Source organism: Plasmodium gallinaceum (genome assembly GCF_900005855.1).
Source record: "Plasmodium gallinaceum strain 8A genome assembly, contig: PGAL8A_v1_73, whole genome shotgun sequence".
NCBI classification, from domain to species: domain Eukaryota; phylum Apicomplexa; class Aconoidasida; order Haemosporida; family Plasmodiidae; genus Plasmodium; species Plasmodium gallinaceum.
This window is the reverse complement of record NW_021628234.1, coordinates 51,058-66,042: the sequence shown is the minus strand read 5'-3', so window position 1 is coordinate 66,042 and position 14,985 is coordinate 51,058. Positions and strand designations below refer to the sequence as shown.

General features: G+C 20.7%; 3 protein-coding genes across 3 annotated transcripts, besides 6 other annotated features; 2 read left to right on the top strand and 1 right to left on the bottom strand.

Moving 5' to 3' along the window:
* The first annotated feature begins 1,333 nt into the window (after positions 1-1,333).
* Positions 1,334-1,757: a repeat region.
* A 9-nt stretch (positions 1,758-1,766) lies between these two features.
* Positions 1,767-2,487: a repeat region.
* Positions 2,488-5,223: 2,736 nt separating this feature from the next.
* Positions 5,224-6,216, top strand: PGAL8A_00191200 (fam-e protein; the record flags this gene model as incomplete). Its single annotated transcript, XM_028670594.1, has 1 exon — positions 5,224-6,216. The coding sequence occupies one exon, from the start codon at positions 5,224-5,226 to the stop codon at positions 6,214-6,216; it is 993 nt and encodes a 330-aa protein (XP_028527331.1).
* Positions 6,217-7,120: 904 nt separating this feature from the next.
* PGAL8A_00191100 (fam-e protein, fragment) lies at positions 7,121-7,666 on the top strand (the record flags this gene model as incomplete). Its single annotated transcript, XM_028670593.1, has 2 exons — positions 7,121-7,499; positions 7,653-7,666. The coding sequence occupies 2 exons, from the start codon at positions 7,121-7,123 to the stop codon at positions 7,664-7,666; spliced, it is 393 nt and encodes a 130-aa protein (XP_028527330.1).
* A 503-nt stretch (positions 7,667-8,169) lies between these two features.
* Positions 8,170-8,580: a repeat region.
* Positions 8,581-8,829: 249 nt separating this feature from the next.
* Positions 8,830-11,128: a repeat region.
* Positions 11,118-11,825: a repeat region.
* A 512-nt stretch (positions 11,826-12,337) lies between these two features.
* Positions 12,338-12,896: a repeat region.
* A 10-nt stretch (positions 12,897-12,906) lies between these two features.
* Positions 12,907-14,691, bottom strand: PGAL8A_00191000 (Plasmodium exported protein, unknown function; the record flags this gene model as incomplete). Its single annotated transcript, XM_028670592.1, has 2 exons — positions 12,907-14,466; positions 14,530-14,691. The coding sequence occupies 2 exons, from the start codon at positions 14,689-14,691 to the stop codon at positions 12,907-12,909; spliced, it is 1,722 nt and encodes a 573-aa protein (XP_028527329.1).
* Positions 14,692-14,985: the final 294 nt, after the last annotated feature.

The window sequence follows — 14,985 nt, the reverse complement described above, 5'->3', positions numbered from 1 at the left end:
TTTATGAACTGCAAAATTATATTACATTTTTAATAAAGTGCAAAAAAAAAAAAAAAAAAAAAAAAAAAAAATTACAATAATTGTTTATGTTTGTTAATTCAACAGCAATATATATTAATTTCTGAATGTAACTCATAACAAATAAACTAGTAATATACAATTAATTAATAATTAATGTTCAATAAGGATTTAAATTTTTAATAAAAAACTTTATTTTTATTAAGGTAAATAAATGCCTAATGAAATTAAAGAATGCTGAATGAAGTAGATTACGTAAATATGGATCATTCATTCAAAGCGTTTAAAAATATATATAAATACATCAAAACCGTAGAGGCAACTCTACATGCTCTTTATTAATTTGTTTGTTCAATACTCTAATAAAGTCACCGAACATCCAGTTAATAAAACAATAATAAATTATATTGAAAATAACAAATTAGTTATTTGCTCTTTCTATTTAGTAAAATAGATAACTAAAAAAAGAAAAATGAAATTTTCCTTTTTTTTTTATTGTAAATTAATTTTGTTAATTGTATAATATGAAATTTTCATTTAGAAAAAAAAAAAAATCTTTTCTTTTTTATATTATTTAATAATGGGTTTCATTATTCAATAATTAAATTTTATTAGTGGAATTAATTTTTAAAACCATGAAAAATTTAATTCAAAATTAAAAAGAAAAAAAACCATGTTAAATTTTTATTATTATTAAAAATTTATGTATTTTTAAAAATTTTTCAATAACTTTATTTTGCATATACTATTTTATTTTAATATATTATTCTGAATACAATCAATAGCTTTAATGATACTTTAAGCTTTTAATAAAAAAAAGAATAAATTTATATTAATTAAATGAACTCCTCTGAAACAATAAATATCTTTTAATATAAATTATATGTATAAATTTTATTTTATTATAATAGAAGTATATTTTTATAACAGTTAAAACTAATAGAAACAACTATTCGAGCTCTTAATTTGTTTATTTAATATTCCAGAAAATTCCTTCAGCAGCCAATTAAAAGATCAGTAAATACTCTGTGAATGATATTATAGACCCCTTTTGTATAATATTTAGATGAATAAATAGAAATAGAACATATTATTTTGTGCATGCTAAATAGCGGATACAATATGCAATTGGTTAATAAAAGGTTTCATTAACCTTTTTGGTAATAACAAGAACAAGCTATATGAAGAATACGTAGTTTGTTATGCACACGCGGAAAAAAAAAAAAAATTATTGAATTTTTTTTATATTCTCCTTTAAAAAATTGAGATACGTAAAAAAAATATATTTATTTTTTTTAAAATTATTTAATTGGTGAGAGAAAATTGGTAAAATAAAAATCGGCAGTAAGATTTTGTACCAATAAAAATGAGATCATAAACAGACAAAAACATTTACATATAAAAGAGTTTAATTTGCATAATATTAATATTTTTAATTTGTGAGAGAAAGTTTTATACATATGACAATAAAATTTTCACGTAATCAATTTTCATATAATTTATTTGCATTTTTACTAATTGTTTATATTTGTTAATTCAACAGCAATAAATTTAAATCGCTGAACATAACTCATGACAAAGAAATAAATAATTTACAATTAAATAATAATCAATATTCAATAAGGATTTAAGTTTTTAATAAAAATAAGGATTTTTATTAAAATAAATATATGCCTATTGAAATCAAAGAATACTGAACGAAGTAGATCACATAATTAAGAATCACTCGTTCAAAGAATATATAATATTGGTTAATAAAAGGCTTCATTAACCTTTTTGGCTATAAAAGGACTAGCTATGCGGAGAATACATAGTTAGTTGTGCTAACTAAAAAAAAAAAAAAAAAAAAAAAAAATTATTGGAATTTTTTTTTGAGAAATGTTTCTTTCGAAAAAGATAAAAAAAAAAAAAATAAAAAAAAAGATTTAATTTTTTTTTTAAAAGAGGGAAGAGAATCAGAGAGAGAGATTTTTTTTGTTACAAAAGATAATGACATTTTTGTAAAGCGTTTACTTAGCATAATATTTTATATTTTGAATTTGTGAGAGAAAATTTTATACATATGAAGATAAAATTTTCACGTAATTAATATGCAAATAATTTATTAGCATTTCTAATAAGTATTTGTGTTTTGTTAATTCAATAGCAATATAAAATGATTGCTGAATATAACTCATAATGAATAAACTAGTAATTATAATCAATTAATAGTTAATGTTAAATAAGTGTTTAAATTTTTAATAAAAATAAGGATTTATTTATTAAAATAAATAAATACCTTTTGAAATAAAAGGATGCTGAACGAAGTATTTTATGATTAAAGATCACTCGTTCAAAGCTTATAAAAATATACATAAGTATAAGAAAATCGTAGAGTCATCTCTGCATGCTCCTTACTAATTGGTTTGTTCAGTACTGTAGCAAAGTCACCGAACACCCAGTTAATAAATCAAATATATATAAATACATCAAAATTGTAGAGGCAACTCTACATGCTCTTTACTAATTTATTTGTTCAATACTCTAGCAAAATCACCGAACACCCAGTTAATAAATCAGCAATATAAACACGTACATTAAAATAGTTATTAAGAAGTATCTACACTAAAAATATATATATATATATATATATATATATATATATATATATATACAAATGCTTGCACTAAAAGTAATTACACAAAAAAAAAAAAAAAAAAATTAAATAAATAATAATAACTTCTTTTATTTATTTATTTTTTTTTTTTTATGTATTTACAATTTTAAAAGAAAATTGTCAAGTTTTTTCCACTGGAAAATGACGCTGACCCAAAAAAAAATATATTATTATAATATTTTTTTTCTGTTATTTTCTTTTTATCTTTTATTTAAAAAATAATTAAATCTTAAAAAAAGAATGTTTTTTTTTAGGAGGGAAATGTTTAGTTGGTATGGAGTGCATACTTATTTTTAAGTTGAAATGTTAAAAAAATTATACACTGAAGTGTTGTATAAATTAATTTAAAAATAATAAACTAATATGTTGTAATTGATGTTGATTAATAAAAATATGATTTTCAAATTAAAATTAAATTAAATATAGTTTAGTACACATTCTCTTTATTAATTTGTTTGTCATATACTAACAAAGACATTGAACAATCAATTAATAGATCAGTGTATTAATATTCGTATAGAATGATGTATAAACTAGAGTATATCCAATTTACTAATCTATCGTTCAATAATTTAGACATATCAATGAACAAACAAATTAATAAAGAGGATATAGAGTTTTCTTTACTAGTTTTACTGTTATAAAAATATCTCTATTATAATAAGGGAAATTTTACGAATATAGTTTACATAAAAGAATATTTACTGTTTCAGAAGCGTTTATTTAATTAATATAAATTTATTCTTATTTTTATTCAAAGCTTGAATTATCATTATAGCTATCAGTTATATTCAAGGAAATATTTTAAAATAAAATAATAAATTCAAAATAAAGTTAACAATTTTTTAAAAGCACATAAAATTTAAATATAAATAAAAGTTAAACCTCCTTTGTTTTCTTTTCAACTTTGGGTTTCATTTTTGATACATTTAAAAATTAATTTAACTAGAGAATTTTATTTCCAAAATAGTGAAAACCATTACTCGATAAGCTAAAGAAGGGAAGAAAAATTTTTTTTTATATATTTTCTTAAATACCAAGCATTAGTAATAACCTGGTATTTTCCTACAATTTGCTAATGTTTCATAAAAGGACAACCACATATTTATATTTTTGAATACTTTGTATGTAAACAAAACTCTTTACTTCGATTAGTTATATTAAAAATTCAAAAATGTCAATAGTATTCTTTATAGACCACATGTTAAAGCTTAAGTTAACATTCAGTCATAATTTGTATTTAATCTATTCTCAATAATAATTTCATTATAAAAAACATTATAATTAAATGAATTTTATATATGCATCTATTTATTTTTTTAGAATTTCTGTTTTTTCAATAATTTTTTTGAGGAAGTATTGTTTTATGCTAACAAATTTTTTCTGTTTTCATTTTTTTTACTTTAATATTAATATATACCTAATTTATAAAATTATTACGTAACTATTAAAATGAATTTAATATTTTTTTACTAATATTATTATTACATAAATTCAAACTTAATTCAAGTATTTTTTATTTATAATAAAATATATATATATATACTGTTTTATTTAATTCATTTATTTTTTATTTATATATTATTATTTGTTTATAAATATATTATTGCATGCGTAATTTTATTTCATTTCTATTTCTTCATTTATCCAAATACTGTTATAGCTTATCAATATATCATTGTTAATTATATATCGTTATTAAAATGAAATTGTTATAAAATTTATATGTATTTTTTTTTTAATATAATTAATATCATATAATTGTAATTTTAATTATTATATAATTAATATTAGATCATCACATTTATGTATATTTTCTTGATAATTCTTGAAAGAATATTTTATTATATATATTCAGAATTTTTTTTTTTTATTTATTTAAAAAAAAAACAATATATTATTGAAGAAATTCTTGAATAGATACTACTACCATTTTATATTGAATGTACAATAAAAAATTTTTTTTAATTTTTTATTTATTGTATATTTTATTTAAAAAAAAACATTAATTTATTATTTAAAAAATTCATGAATTGATACTACCACCATTTTATATTGAATGTACGATAAAAAAAACTTTTTAATTTTTTGTTTATTTTATTCTTTATTTAAAAAAAAAACATTAATTTATTATTGGAAAAACCCTTGAATAAATATTATTATGATTTTATATTAAATTTATCATGCAAAATCACCTTTAATTTTTCACTAATTATGTAGTTTAAATAAAAAAATATGAACCATAGTATGTATTAAAAATATATATTCTACATATGTTAGATTTTATAAAAACATATATTTTAAAATGAAAAATTAAAATTAAATTCCGTTAAATAAATAAAATATTAATAAGGAGATTTTTGAATTTTTATATATATTATATATTGTTCTGAAAACTATGTTTTTTATAAGAAATAAAATAAAATTAATAAGAAAATGAAATATTAAATAAAGAAAAATAATTTTAGAAAATGTATTAAAAATAAATTTAGAGAAATCTTAGTAGTAAAAAGTAAGAAAAATATATATATCTTATATTAATTTTAAAAATGTCACTTTTATATAATAAAGGATGTGAAGATTCTGGAGAATTTATCAAATGTCATATGAGTTTATGTTCCATAAATCCAAATAAATTACAATCATCATATTGTACGATTGAACCTAAGTTTGTTATAACACAACGTCTTTTTAATAATGCTTTAATTAACACTTCAAAAAATATATTTACATACGAACATTATGGACCAGATTATGAGTCTAGTATAACCATTCTTTCAAATGAAGATAACGATGGTATTTTGATTCTATATGAATATAATCCATGGTATTTTAAATATCCAAAAGAAACTTATTTATGTCGCCTTAGAAATAAGAATCAAAAGATATCATTGTGCGAATCCATTAATGTAAATTATATAGGAAAAAGTATTTCATTTAATTCATATGATATTATTAATATAGACGATAAGAAAAATGATCTAATTAGTGTGAAACATTTAAAAAATCCTAAACATAGAATTATTAAATTGAAATATAATGAAATTACTCTTGAGAAGTATTATCGTCATTATGTAAGAACAAAATATAATCCACATCAAATTTACAGGTATATCATATGTGAAAAAGATGATCATGGTAATACGATGTGTGCTAATTCTAATTATAATGGAAAATTAATTCATTTAATTGAACAATATGGACTCAGCCCTCCAAATGAAGAAAGAATAGTGTATCTTCCAAATAAATGCTTAAAAAGTGATTCAAATTTGTTATGTACTCCATATATGTGTATAAAAAATGATTTTAATGAATCATATTCATGTGAATATGAAGAAATTAGTATTGTAAAAAACATTTTTCCAAGTCCAGAAACATTCAAAGCAATATCGACAAATCATAAGGCTATTTATCATGAAAGTAATCTTAGATCTTCTTCAGTTTATGCAATGACTCTCATGCCTTTTTTAATTATTTTCATTTTTTTTTTTTGTTATATGTATAAGATTTTTAGAAAGAAGAGAAGTAAGCTATTTACATAAAATTTAAGTATATTAATGCTTATATTATATACATGTTCTATATTTTTATATTNAATTTAATTGGTACTTTTACTAAACAATTAAATGGGATTCGCAATATAAAAAATCTCCATAAATCGTCAATATTATATCTGTTTGCTTTTTTTTATTTTTTTTTTTTTTTTTTTTTTTTTTTTTTTTTTTTTTTTTTTTTAATATTATTTCGTTATAGTAGTTAATTTCACATAAACCATTCATAAAAATAAAATAAAGTATTATTAAAAAAATATTATATATATGATCTTTCAAGAATATATTATTAAAAAAGAAATAAAAAAAAAAAAAAAAGATTAAAAGCATTATAACAAAAATAAAAAAATTTCAATAAAGATTTTAGCATTTAACCAAATAACATAAACATAAAACACTAAACGAAATAAATTATTTTAAAAAAGACAACTATTCAAAAATAGAAAAAAGCATTTAAAAAAGAAAATTTTTTTTTTTAAAGAGATTAATATTTAAAAAGAAAAATATGCATATTCTTAAAAAATTGCCATATTAAGCATTATAAATTCTAAAAAATTAATGTATATATAAAGAAATTCAAAATTATGACATTATTGTATATTTGAACTTTTAAATATTTTAATAAAAACATAAAATTTCTCTTTTTTTTTTTTTTTTTTTTAAATATGAATTCATAAAAATAGAACACAAAAAAATAAATAAAAAAATACATAAGGTAAGATTAATGATTTATGATCTTTTAAAATAAAACTTTAAAATTTTTTTTTTTTTTATATATATATATATTTTATAAATTGTTTATATTATTTAATGTAAACAACAGGTTATATATAATTCAATGATGTTATATAATGCATATTTTTTTTTTTTTTTTTTTTTTTTTTTATTTATTTAAATGTGTGCTAATTCTAATTATAATGGAAAATTAATTCATTTAATTGAACAATATGGACTCAGCCCTCCAAATGAAGAAAGAATAGTGTATCTTCCAAATAAATGCTTAAAAAGTGATTCAAATTTGTTATGTACTCCATATATGTGTATAAAAAATGATTTTAATGAATCATATTCATGTGAATATGAAGAAATTAGTATTGTAAAAAACATTTTTCCAAGTCCAGAAACATTCAAAGCAATATCGACAAATCATAAGGCTATTTATCATGAAAGTAATCTTAGATCTTCTTCAGTTTATGCAATGACTCTCATGCCTTTTTTAATTATTTTCATTTTTTTTTTTTGTTATATGTATAAGATTTTTAGAAAGAAGAGAAGTAAGCTATTTACATAAAATTTAAGTATATTAATGCTTATATTATATACATGTTCTATATTTTTATATTTTTTAATATATAAAAAATGAAAAGACAAATAAAAATATGTGCTCATTAAACATATTAAATTTTATGTTCTTTCTTTTTTTTTAGGAAAAATTAATTAATGGTAAAAATTCAGAATTAATATTATATGAAAAAATCAAATATTTATACAAGCTTAATACAAAAATAATAATAAAGAATTTATATTTTATATTTAATATGTTCTATTAGAATCGTTAAGTAAAACATTTTATCATAATAAATTATAAAGTTTAAAAAAATTTCATATATATATAATTGATTTATTAGTTATTTGCTAAGTGATTTTGACAGATTACAGAACAAACAGATTAATAAACTGCACGTAGAGCTGTCTCTACTAATTTAATTAAATTATGTATAATATTTAACGATATAAGTAAAAAAACTAGGATTATATATTTTATTCCTTTGAAAATTTGTTGTTTCCGAGAGGTATTTATTTATCTTAATAAAAATCTCTATATTTATTAAAAATTTAAATTCATGTTGATTATTAATTTTTAATTAATTGTATGTTATATATAATGTTATAAGTAATAATTAGTAATTCAAATTTATTGCTTTCAAGTTAACAAACATAATTAATTGATTTATTAATTATCTATTCAATGACTTTGCTAAAGTTTGAACGGATTATTAAGGGAATATGGAATTACCTCTACTAATTTAATTAATTTATGTATAATTTTAATGATATAAATAAATAAAATGTTTTATATATATAGTTTACTACATTAAACATTTATTATTTTTTAAGAGACATTTATTTACTTTGATAACAATACATATTTATATTAAAATCTTAAATCCTCATTAATTGTTGATTTTATTAACATATATTTTATTTATTTTGTTATATGTATTGTTTAGAATTTCAAATCCATTTATTTTAAATAAACAAGCCTAAATAATTAACAAAATACAAAATAAATTATATAAAAACTACTAACATGAAAATTTTATTATAACATATAATTTTCTTATATAAATTTAAAACAAAATATATAGGAAAATTTTTAGTTAACAACTCTTCTTTTTTGAATTTTTTTACAATTTAATCATTTTATAAAGAAAAAAAAGGTACCTTTTATGTATCTTTAAATTACTAAAATATAACAGAAAAAGTTAATTACTTTTTTTTTTCCCCCTTTTTATCTATGACTTGTATGGCTAACCATTTATTTTTTTTATAACTATTATTTTTTATTATCAAAAAGGTTAATAATCTCTTTTAATAACTTCCTATTTGTTTTATTAACTGGGTGTTCGGTGACCTTACTATAGTACTGAATAAACAAATTAATAAAGAGCATGTAGAGTGGCCTCTACGGTTTTCATGTATTTGTATATATTTTTAAATGCTTTGAACGAGTGATTCTTAATTATTTTCTCTACTTTGTTCAGCATTCTTTAATTTCAATAGGCATTTATTTACTTTAATAAAAATCCATATTTTTATTAAAAATTTAAATCCTTGTTAATATTAATTATTATTTAATTGGAATTTATTTATTTCTTTGTCATGAGTTATGTTCAGCAATTTAAATATATTGATGTTGAATTAACAAACATAAACAATTAGAGAAATTACGAAAAAATTATATAAATATTAATTCTGTAATAATTTTGTTATTATATGTATAAAATTTTCTCTTAAAAAATTAAAAATTATCTTTCATTCCAAAAAAAAAAATCTTTTTTTTTTTTTATTTTTTTTTTTTATTTTTATTTATTGGTAAACAAATCTTTTTCAAATTGAATTTTTTTTTTCCTGACGATCTTTGTATTTATTTTTATATAAATATACAAACAAAAAAAATTGATCATATATTTTTTTCTTTTTTTTATTTGTGTGTGCATAACCAACTAGGAATTCTTCATATAACTAGTTCTTTTATTTTCCAAAAAGGTTAATGAAGCCTTTTATTAACCAATTTGCTATTTCCTCGCAAGATGGTTTGACGTATATGTCTTCATATACCTCTTGAGGTTTACTACAATATAATGTCATACAATTAGGAAGATCTGTTTCATCTTCTATTAATCTAGTGATCCAATCATCTAATCTATTTTGAACTCCTTCAATATGTTCATATTCTAAGTTATATTCAGATATTCTTAACTTCCATCGATATAATTTTCCAGTATTGATTGAATCCATTCCAATAATACCTTTACAATATGTTATAATTAAGGTTTTAGATCCTTTAATATAATAATCGAATGTTTCGCATGCTACTACAATAGCAAATAATTCTTTTTCAATCGTACTCCATCTCTGTTGTGCTTCATTTAGTTTCTTCGTTGTGTAATGAATGAATCTAGTTTGACCTGTGTCCTCATCAACTTGGGTCAATACAGCTCCTATGGAATAATCTAATGCTTCAGTATAAATAATATAGGGATATCCTAATTATGGGAATGAAAGATAAGTAATTTCTGTCATTTTATTCTTGATTTGCTCCAAAGCTTTTGAATGCTCTTCTTTCCTTTCAAATTTCTGTTTCTTAGTTAACAATGGAACTAGTTTAAAAGTCCACTCTGAAAAGTTCATAATATAATTTCTATAATAATTAGCAGCTCCTAAGAATGATCTTAATTCCTTTATAGATTTAGGACGTTCTGCCTCAATAAGTGTTTTCACCTTATCTAATGAAAGTCTTATACCATTTCATTCTATCTCTTGCCCAAGATAAGTTATAGATGTTTTAAAAAGTTAACACTTTTCTATATTTATTCTTAAATTATTATTACAGAGTAATCCAAATACCCTTTTTAATACTTCTAAGTGTTCAAATAATGTTTTTGTAAGAATGGTGATGTTATCAATGTACACAACTACATAATTCTCTTGAATTAATTGCATAAAAATATCTTCCATTATTATTTGAAATTGTGTTGGACTTGTTTTTAATCCAAATGGCAATACGTTAAATACAAATGTTTCCCTCTTAGGAACTATAAATCCAATATATGGTTTACTACTTTCCTCCAATGCGATATTCCAAAATCCATTTTTAAGCTCTTTTTGCAAAAACCATTTTTTTCCCAGAAACGTTTGAAATATATGTTTCATATGTGGGATGATATATAAATCATAAAGTATAAATTTATTTAAATATCTATAGTCTAACGTGATTCTCCATAGACTTGTTTTCTTCCGAACCATTACTATTGGTGAAGTCTAATTTGGATTAATTACTTTACTTATTACTTTTAATTTTATCATTTCATCTATTTTTCGATGTAATTCTCATAACATTTCTTTGCTCAATGGCCTAGGGTTATAACACCGAGGTTTCCCTTGTACCTGTACAGAAACTTTGTATTTGTTGTTGGGTTCCATGATTTTATTTTTCCAGAGTAATGTATTATTTCTTAATACTTTTTCCAACTCTTCTAGATTTTTTTTGATCTTTTAAGTCAGATCCTTTAATAAAATTCTAAATAATTTCTATATTCGAATTCTCTAATTTATCCTCCCTTCGGGTTTAACTTCCATGATATACACATGTGGATCTTTTTTTTTACGATGGAATATCTGGTTAATAAAAAGCTTCATTAACCTTTTTTGCTATAAAAGGATTAGCTATGTGGTGAATACATAGTTAGTTGTGCTAATTAAAAAAAAAGAAAAAAAAAAAAAAAAATATTGGAATTTTTTTTGAGAAAATGTTTCTTTCGAAAAAGATAAAAAAAAAAAAAAGAAGATTTAATTTTTTTTTTTAGAGAGAGAAGGGAATCGGAGAGAGAGATTTTTTTTTTTACAAAAGATAATGATATTTTTGTAAAGCGTTTAATTTGCATAATATTTATATTTTGAATTTGTGAGAGAAAATTTTATACATATGAAGATAAAATTTTCATGTAATTAATATGCATATAATTTATTTGCATTTTTAATAAGTATTTGTGTTTTGTAATTCAATAGCAATATAAAATGATTGCTGAATATAACTCATAATAAATAAACTAATAATTATAATCAATTAATAGTTAATGTTGAATAAGTGTTTAAATTTTTAATAAAAATAAGGATTTATTTATTAAAGTAAATAAATACTTATTGAAATGAAAGAATGCTGAACGAAGTAGTTCATGATTATAGATCATTCGTTCAAAGCATATAAAAATATACATAAGTATAAGAAAATCGTAGAGTCATCTTTACATGCTCTTAATTAATTGGTTTGTTCAGTACTCTAGAAAAGTCTCCGAACACCCAGTTAATAAATCAATATCCTAATTCGTCCATTACTAAACCACTAAGTAATATAATGGGTTTATTTGTTTTTATTATGGCAAATCTGGTTATTACCTTTATATTGGTAGATTTCATGTATATTTTCACCTTTTTAGATTTCATTGCAATGTCCCCGCTATATATTCTGCAAATTTTGATTGGTTGTATTGATGTATCTGGCTCAATAGCTAGTTCTTTGACTGAAACCGTTGATACAGTACATAGATCCGCTCCTGTATCTATTAATACATTAACGTTATGACCATTAATTACTACTATTTGTTCCACATTATTACATCGTCCTTTTTCGCTTCCAATTTCTATTGTCCTATTGGTTAATAAAAGGCTTTAATAACCTTTTTGGTTAGAAAAAGGACTAATTATATGAAGAATGCATAGTTAGCCAAGCAGGCGCAAAAAAAAAAAAAAAAAATTTCATTAATTTTTTTATTGAGGAATTCAAATACGTAAAAAAAAAAAATATTTATTTTTTTTAAAAGATTTAAATGAAAGAAAAAAAATTGATAAAATATAAAATCGAGGAATAAGATTTAGTACCAATAAAAATGAGATCTTAAACAGATAAAAGATATTTTTATATAAAGGAGTTTAATTTACATAATATTTATACTTTTAATTTTCGAGAGAAAATTTTATAAATATGACAATAAAACTTTCGAGTAACTAATATTCAAATAATTAATTTGCATTTTTACTAATTGCTTATGTTTGTTAATTCAACAGCAATATATATTAATTGCTGATTGTAACTCATAACAAAGAAACTAGTAATTTATATTTAATTAATAATCAATGTTCAATAAGGATTTAAATTTTTAATAAAAAAATAAGTATTTTAATTAAAGTAAATAAATGCCTAATGAAATCAAAGAATGTTGAATAAATTATATTACATAATTAAGGATCACTCGTTCAAAGAATTTAAAAACATATATAAATACATAAAACTGTAGAGGCAATTATACATGCTCTTTATTAATCTGTCTGTTCAGTACGCTAGAAAAGTCACCGAATACCCAATTAAAAAAACAATTGTATATTACATAAAGTTATATATTAACTCTCAAATATTTCTTCAAATTTTCCTGTTTCTTCATCATTCCACCTATTTCGTCTGCTACTTATTTCTTCTATTTCGTCTTCATTTATTTTATCTTCTTTTGCATTTAATTCTTCAATTTTTCTTCGCTCTAGATTTTCTTTTCTCTCCTTCTCTTTATTTTCCACCATATTTTTTAGATTTTTATCTTCATGTTTTCTTCTTCTCTTTTTCTCTACTTTTTGAATTTTTTTCTTTGCTTTAAACTCTTTCTCAATTAGATCATTCTCTGTTTCTTTTTTATTTTTCCATTTTTTTTCCAAGTTATCAAATCCGGATTTTTTGTATTCCTTGTTTTCCTCTTTATTATGTTTAAGCCTATTTTCTTCATATTCTTCATAAATCTTTCTATTAATTCTATCTTGGTTTAATTTTTTCTTATCTGCATCTCTTTTAATTTTTTTTTCCATATACTCTTTTGTCACTTTACAATAATCAATATGTTCTTTTAACTTTCTATTAAAGTCATTTTTCTTCTCCGTTAATTTTTTTTCTTTTTTCAATAACTTTTTGTCTAATTTATCTTCTTCCTTTCTCTCCTCAGACCTAATATTTTTCTCAATATCTATCAATTTTTTCTTCCTTTCTCTTTGGTAATATCTTTCTCTCGATCGCCTCATTCTCTCATCGCATTCACGAATTCCTTGACTTTTATTATAACTCTCCGATCTTTCTGCTTTAATCCTCTCATCTTCCTTTGCTATTCCTTCATCCCTCTTTCTTTCTTCCTTATCTAATTTAAGAATTTCTTCTTCTCTTATCATTTCCCATTTTGTTTTTAACGCATTTTTTTTTATCTCCTTATATTTTTCAAAATTTTGTTCCTTCAACTCTATATTTGCTCTTTTTAACTTTAACTTCTCCATAATTTTTTGGTAATTTCTTCTCAACTTAGCTTTTTTCTTCAAATATTTTATTTCTTTATCTAATGATTTTTTATTTTCCTTTTTAATTTTTTTCCATTTATTTTTAAACATTTTTTTTTTACTTTTATTACATTTTTTTCTCTCTTCTTCTTTTTTTTTTAATTTTTCTTTTTCACTATTATACCATTTGTTTTCTTCTGATTTCTTTTTCAACATAGCTATTCTCATATTTTCTTCTCTTCTGCGATTATTCAAATTCTCCATTGAAAGGAATATCTCTTCTTCAAAATCATCTAATTCTAATTCTAATTCTTTTTTATTTTCTTGTTCTGATTTCAGACAACTTGAATTGCTGGGATATATATGTTCTAAAAATGTTGGTAACTTTTGAATGTCTTCTAAATATAACTCATTTTTAGAACGTAAATCTTTTAATTCTTGAGAATTATCTAGATGTTGCCTCTCTAAGTGTGACTCATCTAAAGATTGCGGGACATCTAAAATTTCAAATAATTCAATATTTTCAAGTTCTTTTATGTGATCTTTAATCTCTTTTATCTCTTCAAGATCCTCTATTCCTTTTGTCGTGCTTTTGGCGCTTAAACATCTTTCTCCTCTTGAACTTTTATGAAAGTCTCCAATTGCATTATTCTATAAGAAAATTAAAAATAAAAAGTAAGTATTTTTCATTTTTAAATAAGTATTTCATCTTACTTTATTAAAGAGAGAAATAAGTAGGGCTGTACTAATATAAAGAAATATATGTAACTTCTTAAAGGAAAACTTTGGTAGTTTTTTTGAATCATGATTTTTTGAAGATATAAAAGATAAAGAGGAACTTATTAGTGGTGTAGTAGATTGAACAAATCCTGACATGTTTGCATGCAGGGAACTTACAATTTTTCTATTTTTATTTCCAGAAATAATTGTACTTATTACTCTATAAAGTTGCGTGTTATATTTTAATTCTTTTTAAATGCAAACAAAATATCTTAAAAATATTTTTATATATAATATACGACGGCTATCTTTAGATAAAATAACAAATTAGAAATTTCTAAAAATAATTGATAATTAGGATTGTGAAATTAAGAATACAGGAGAGAAGCATAAAATATGGAAGGCAAAATTATATTATAGTAATGTTAAAATAAAATTCATCATTCATAT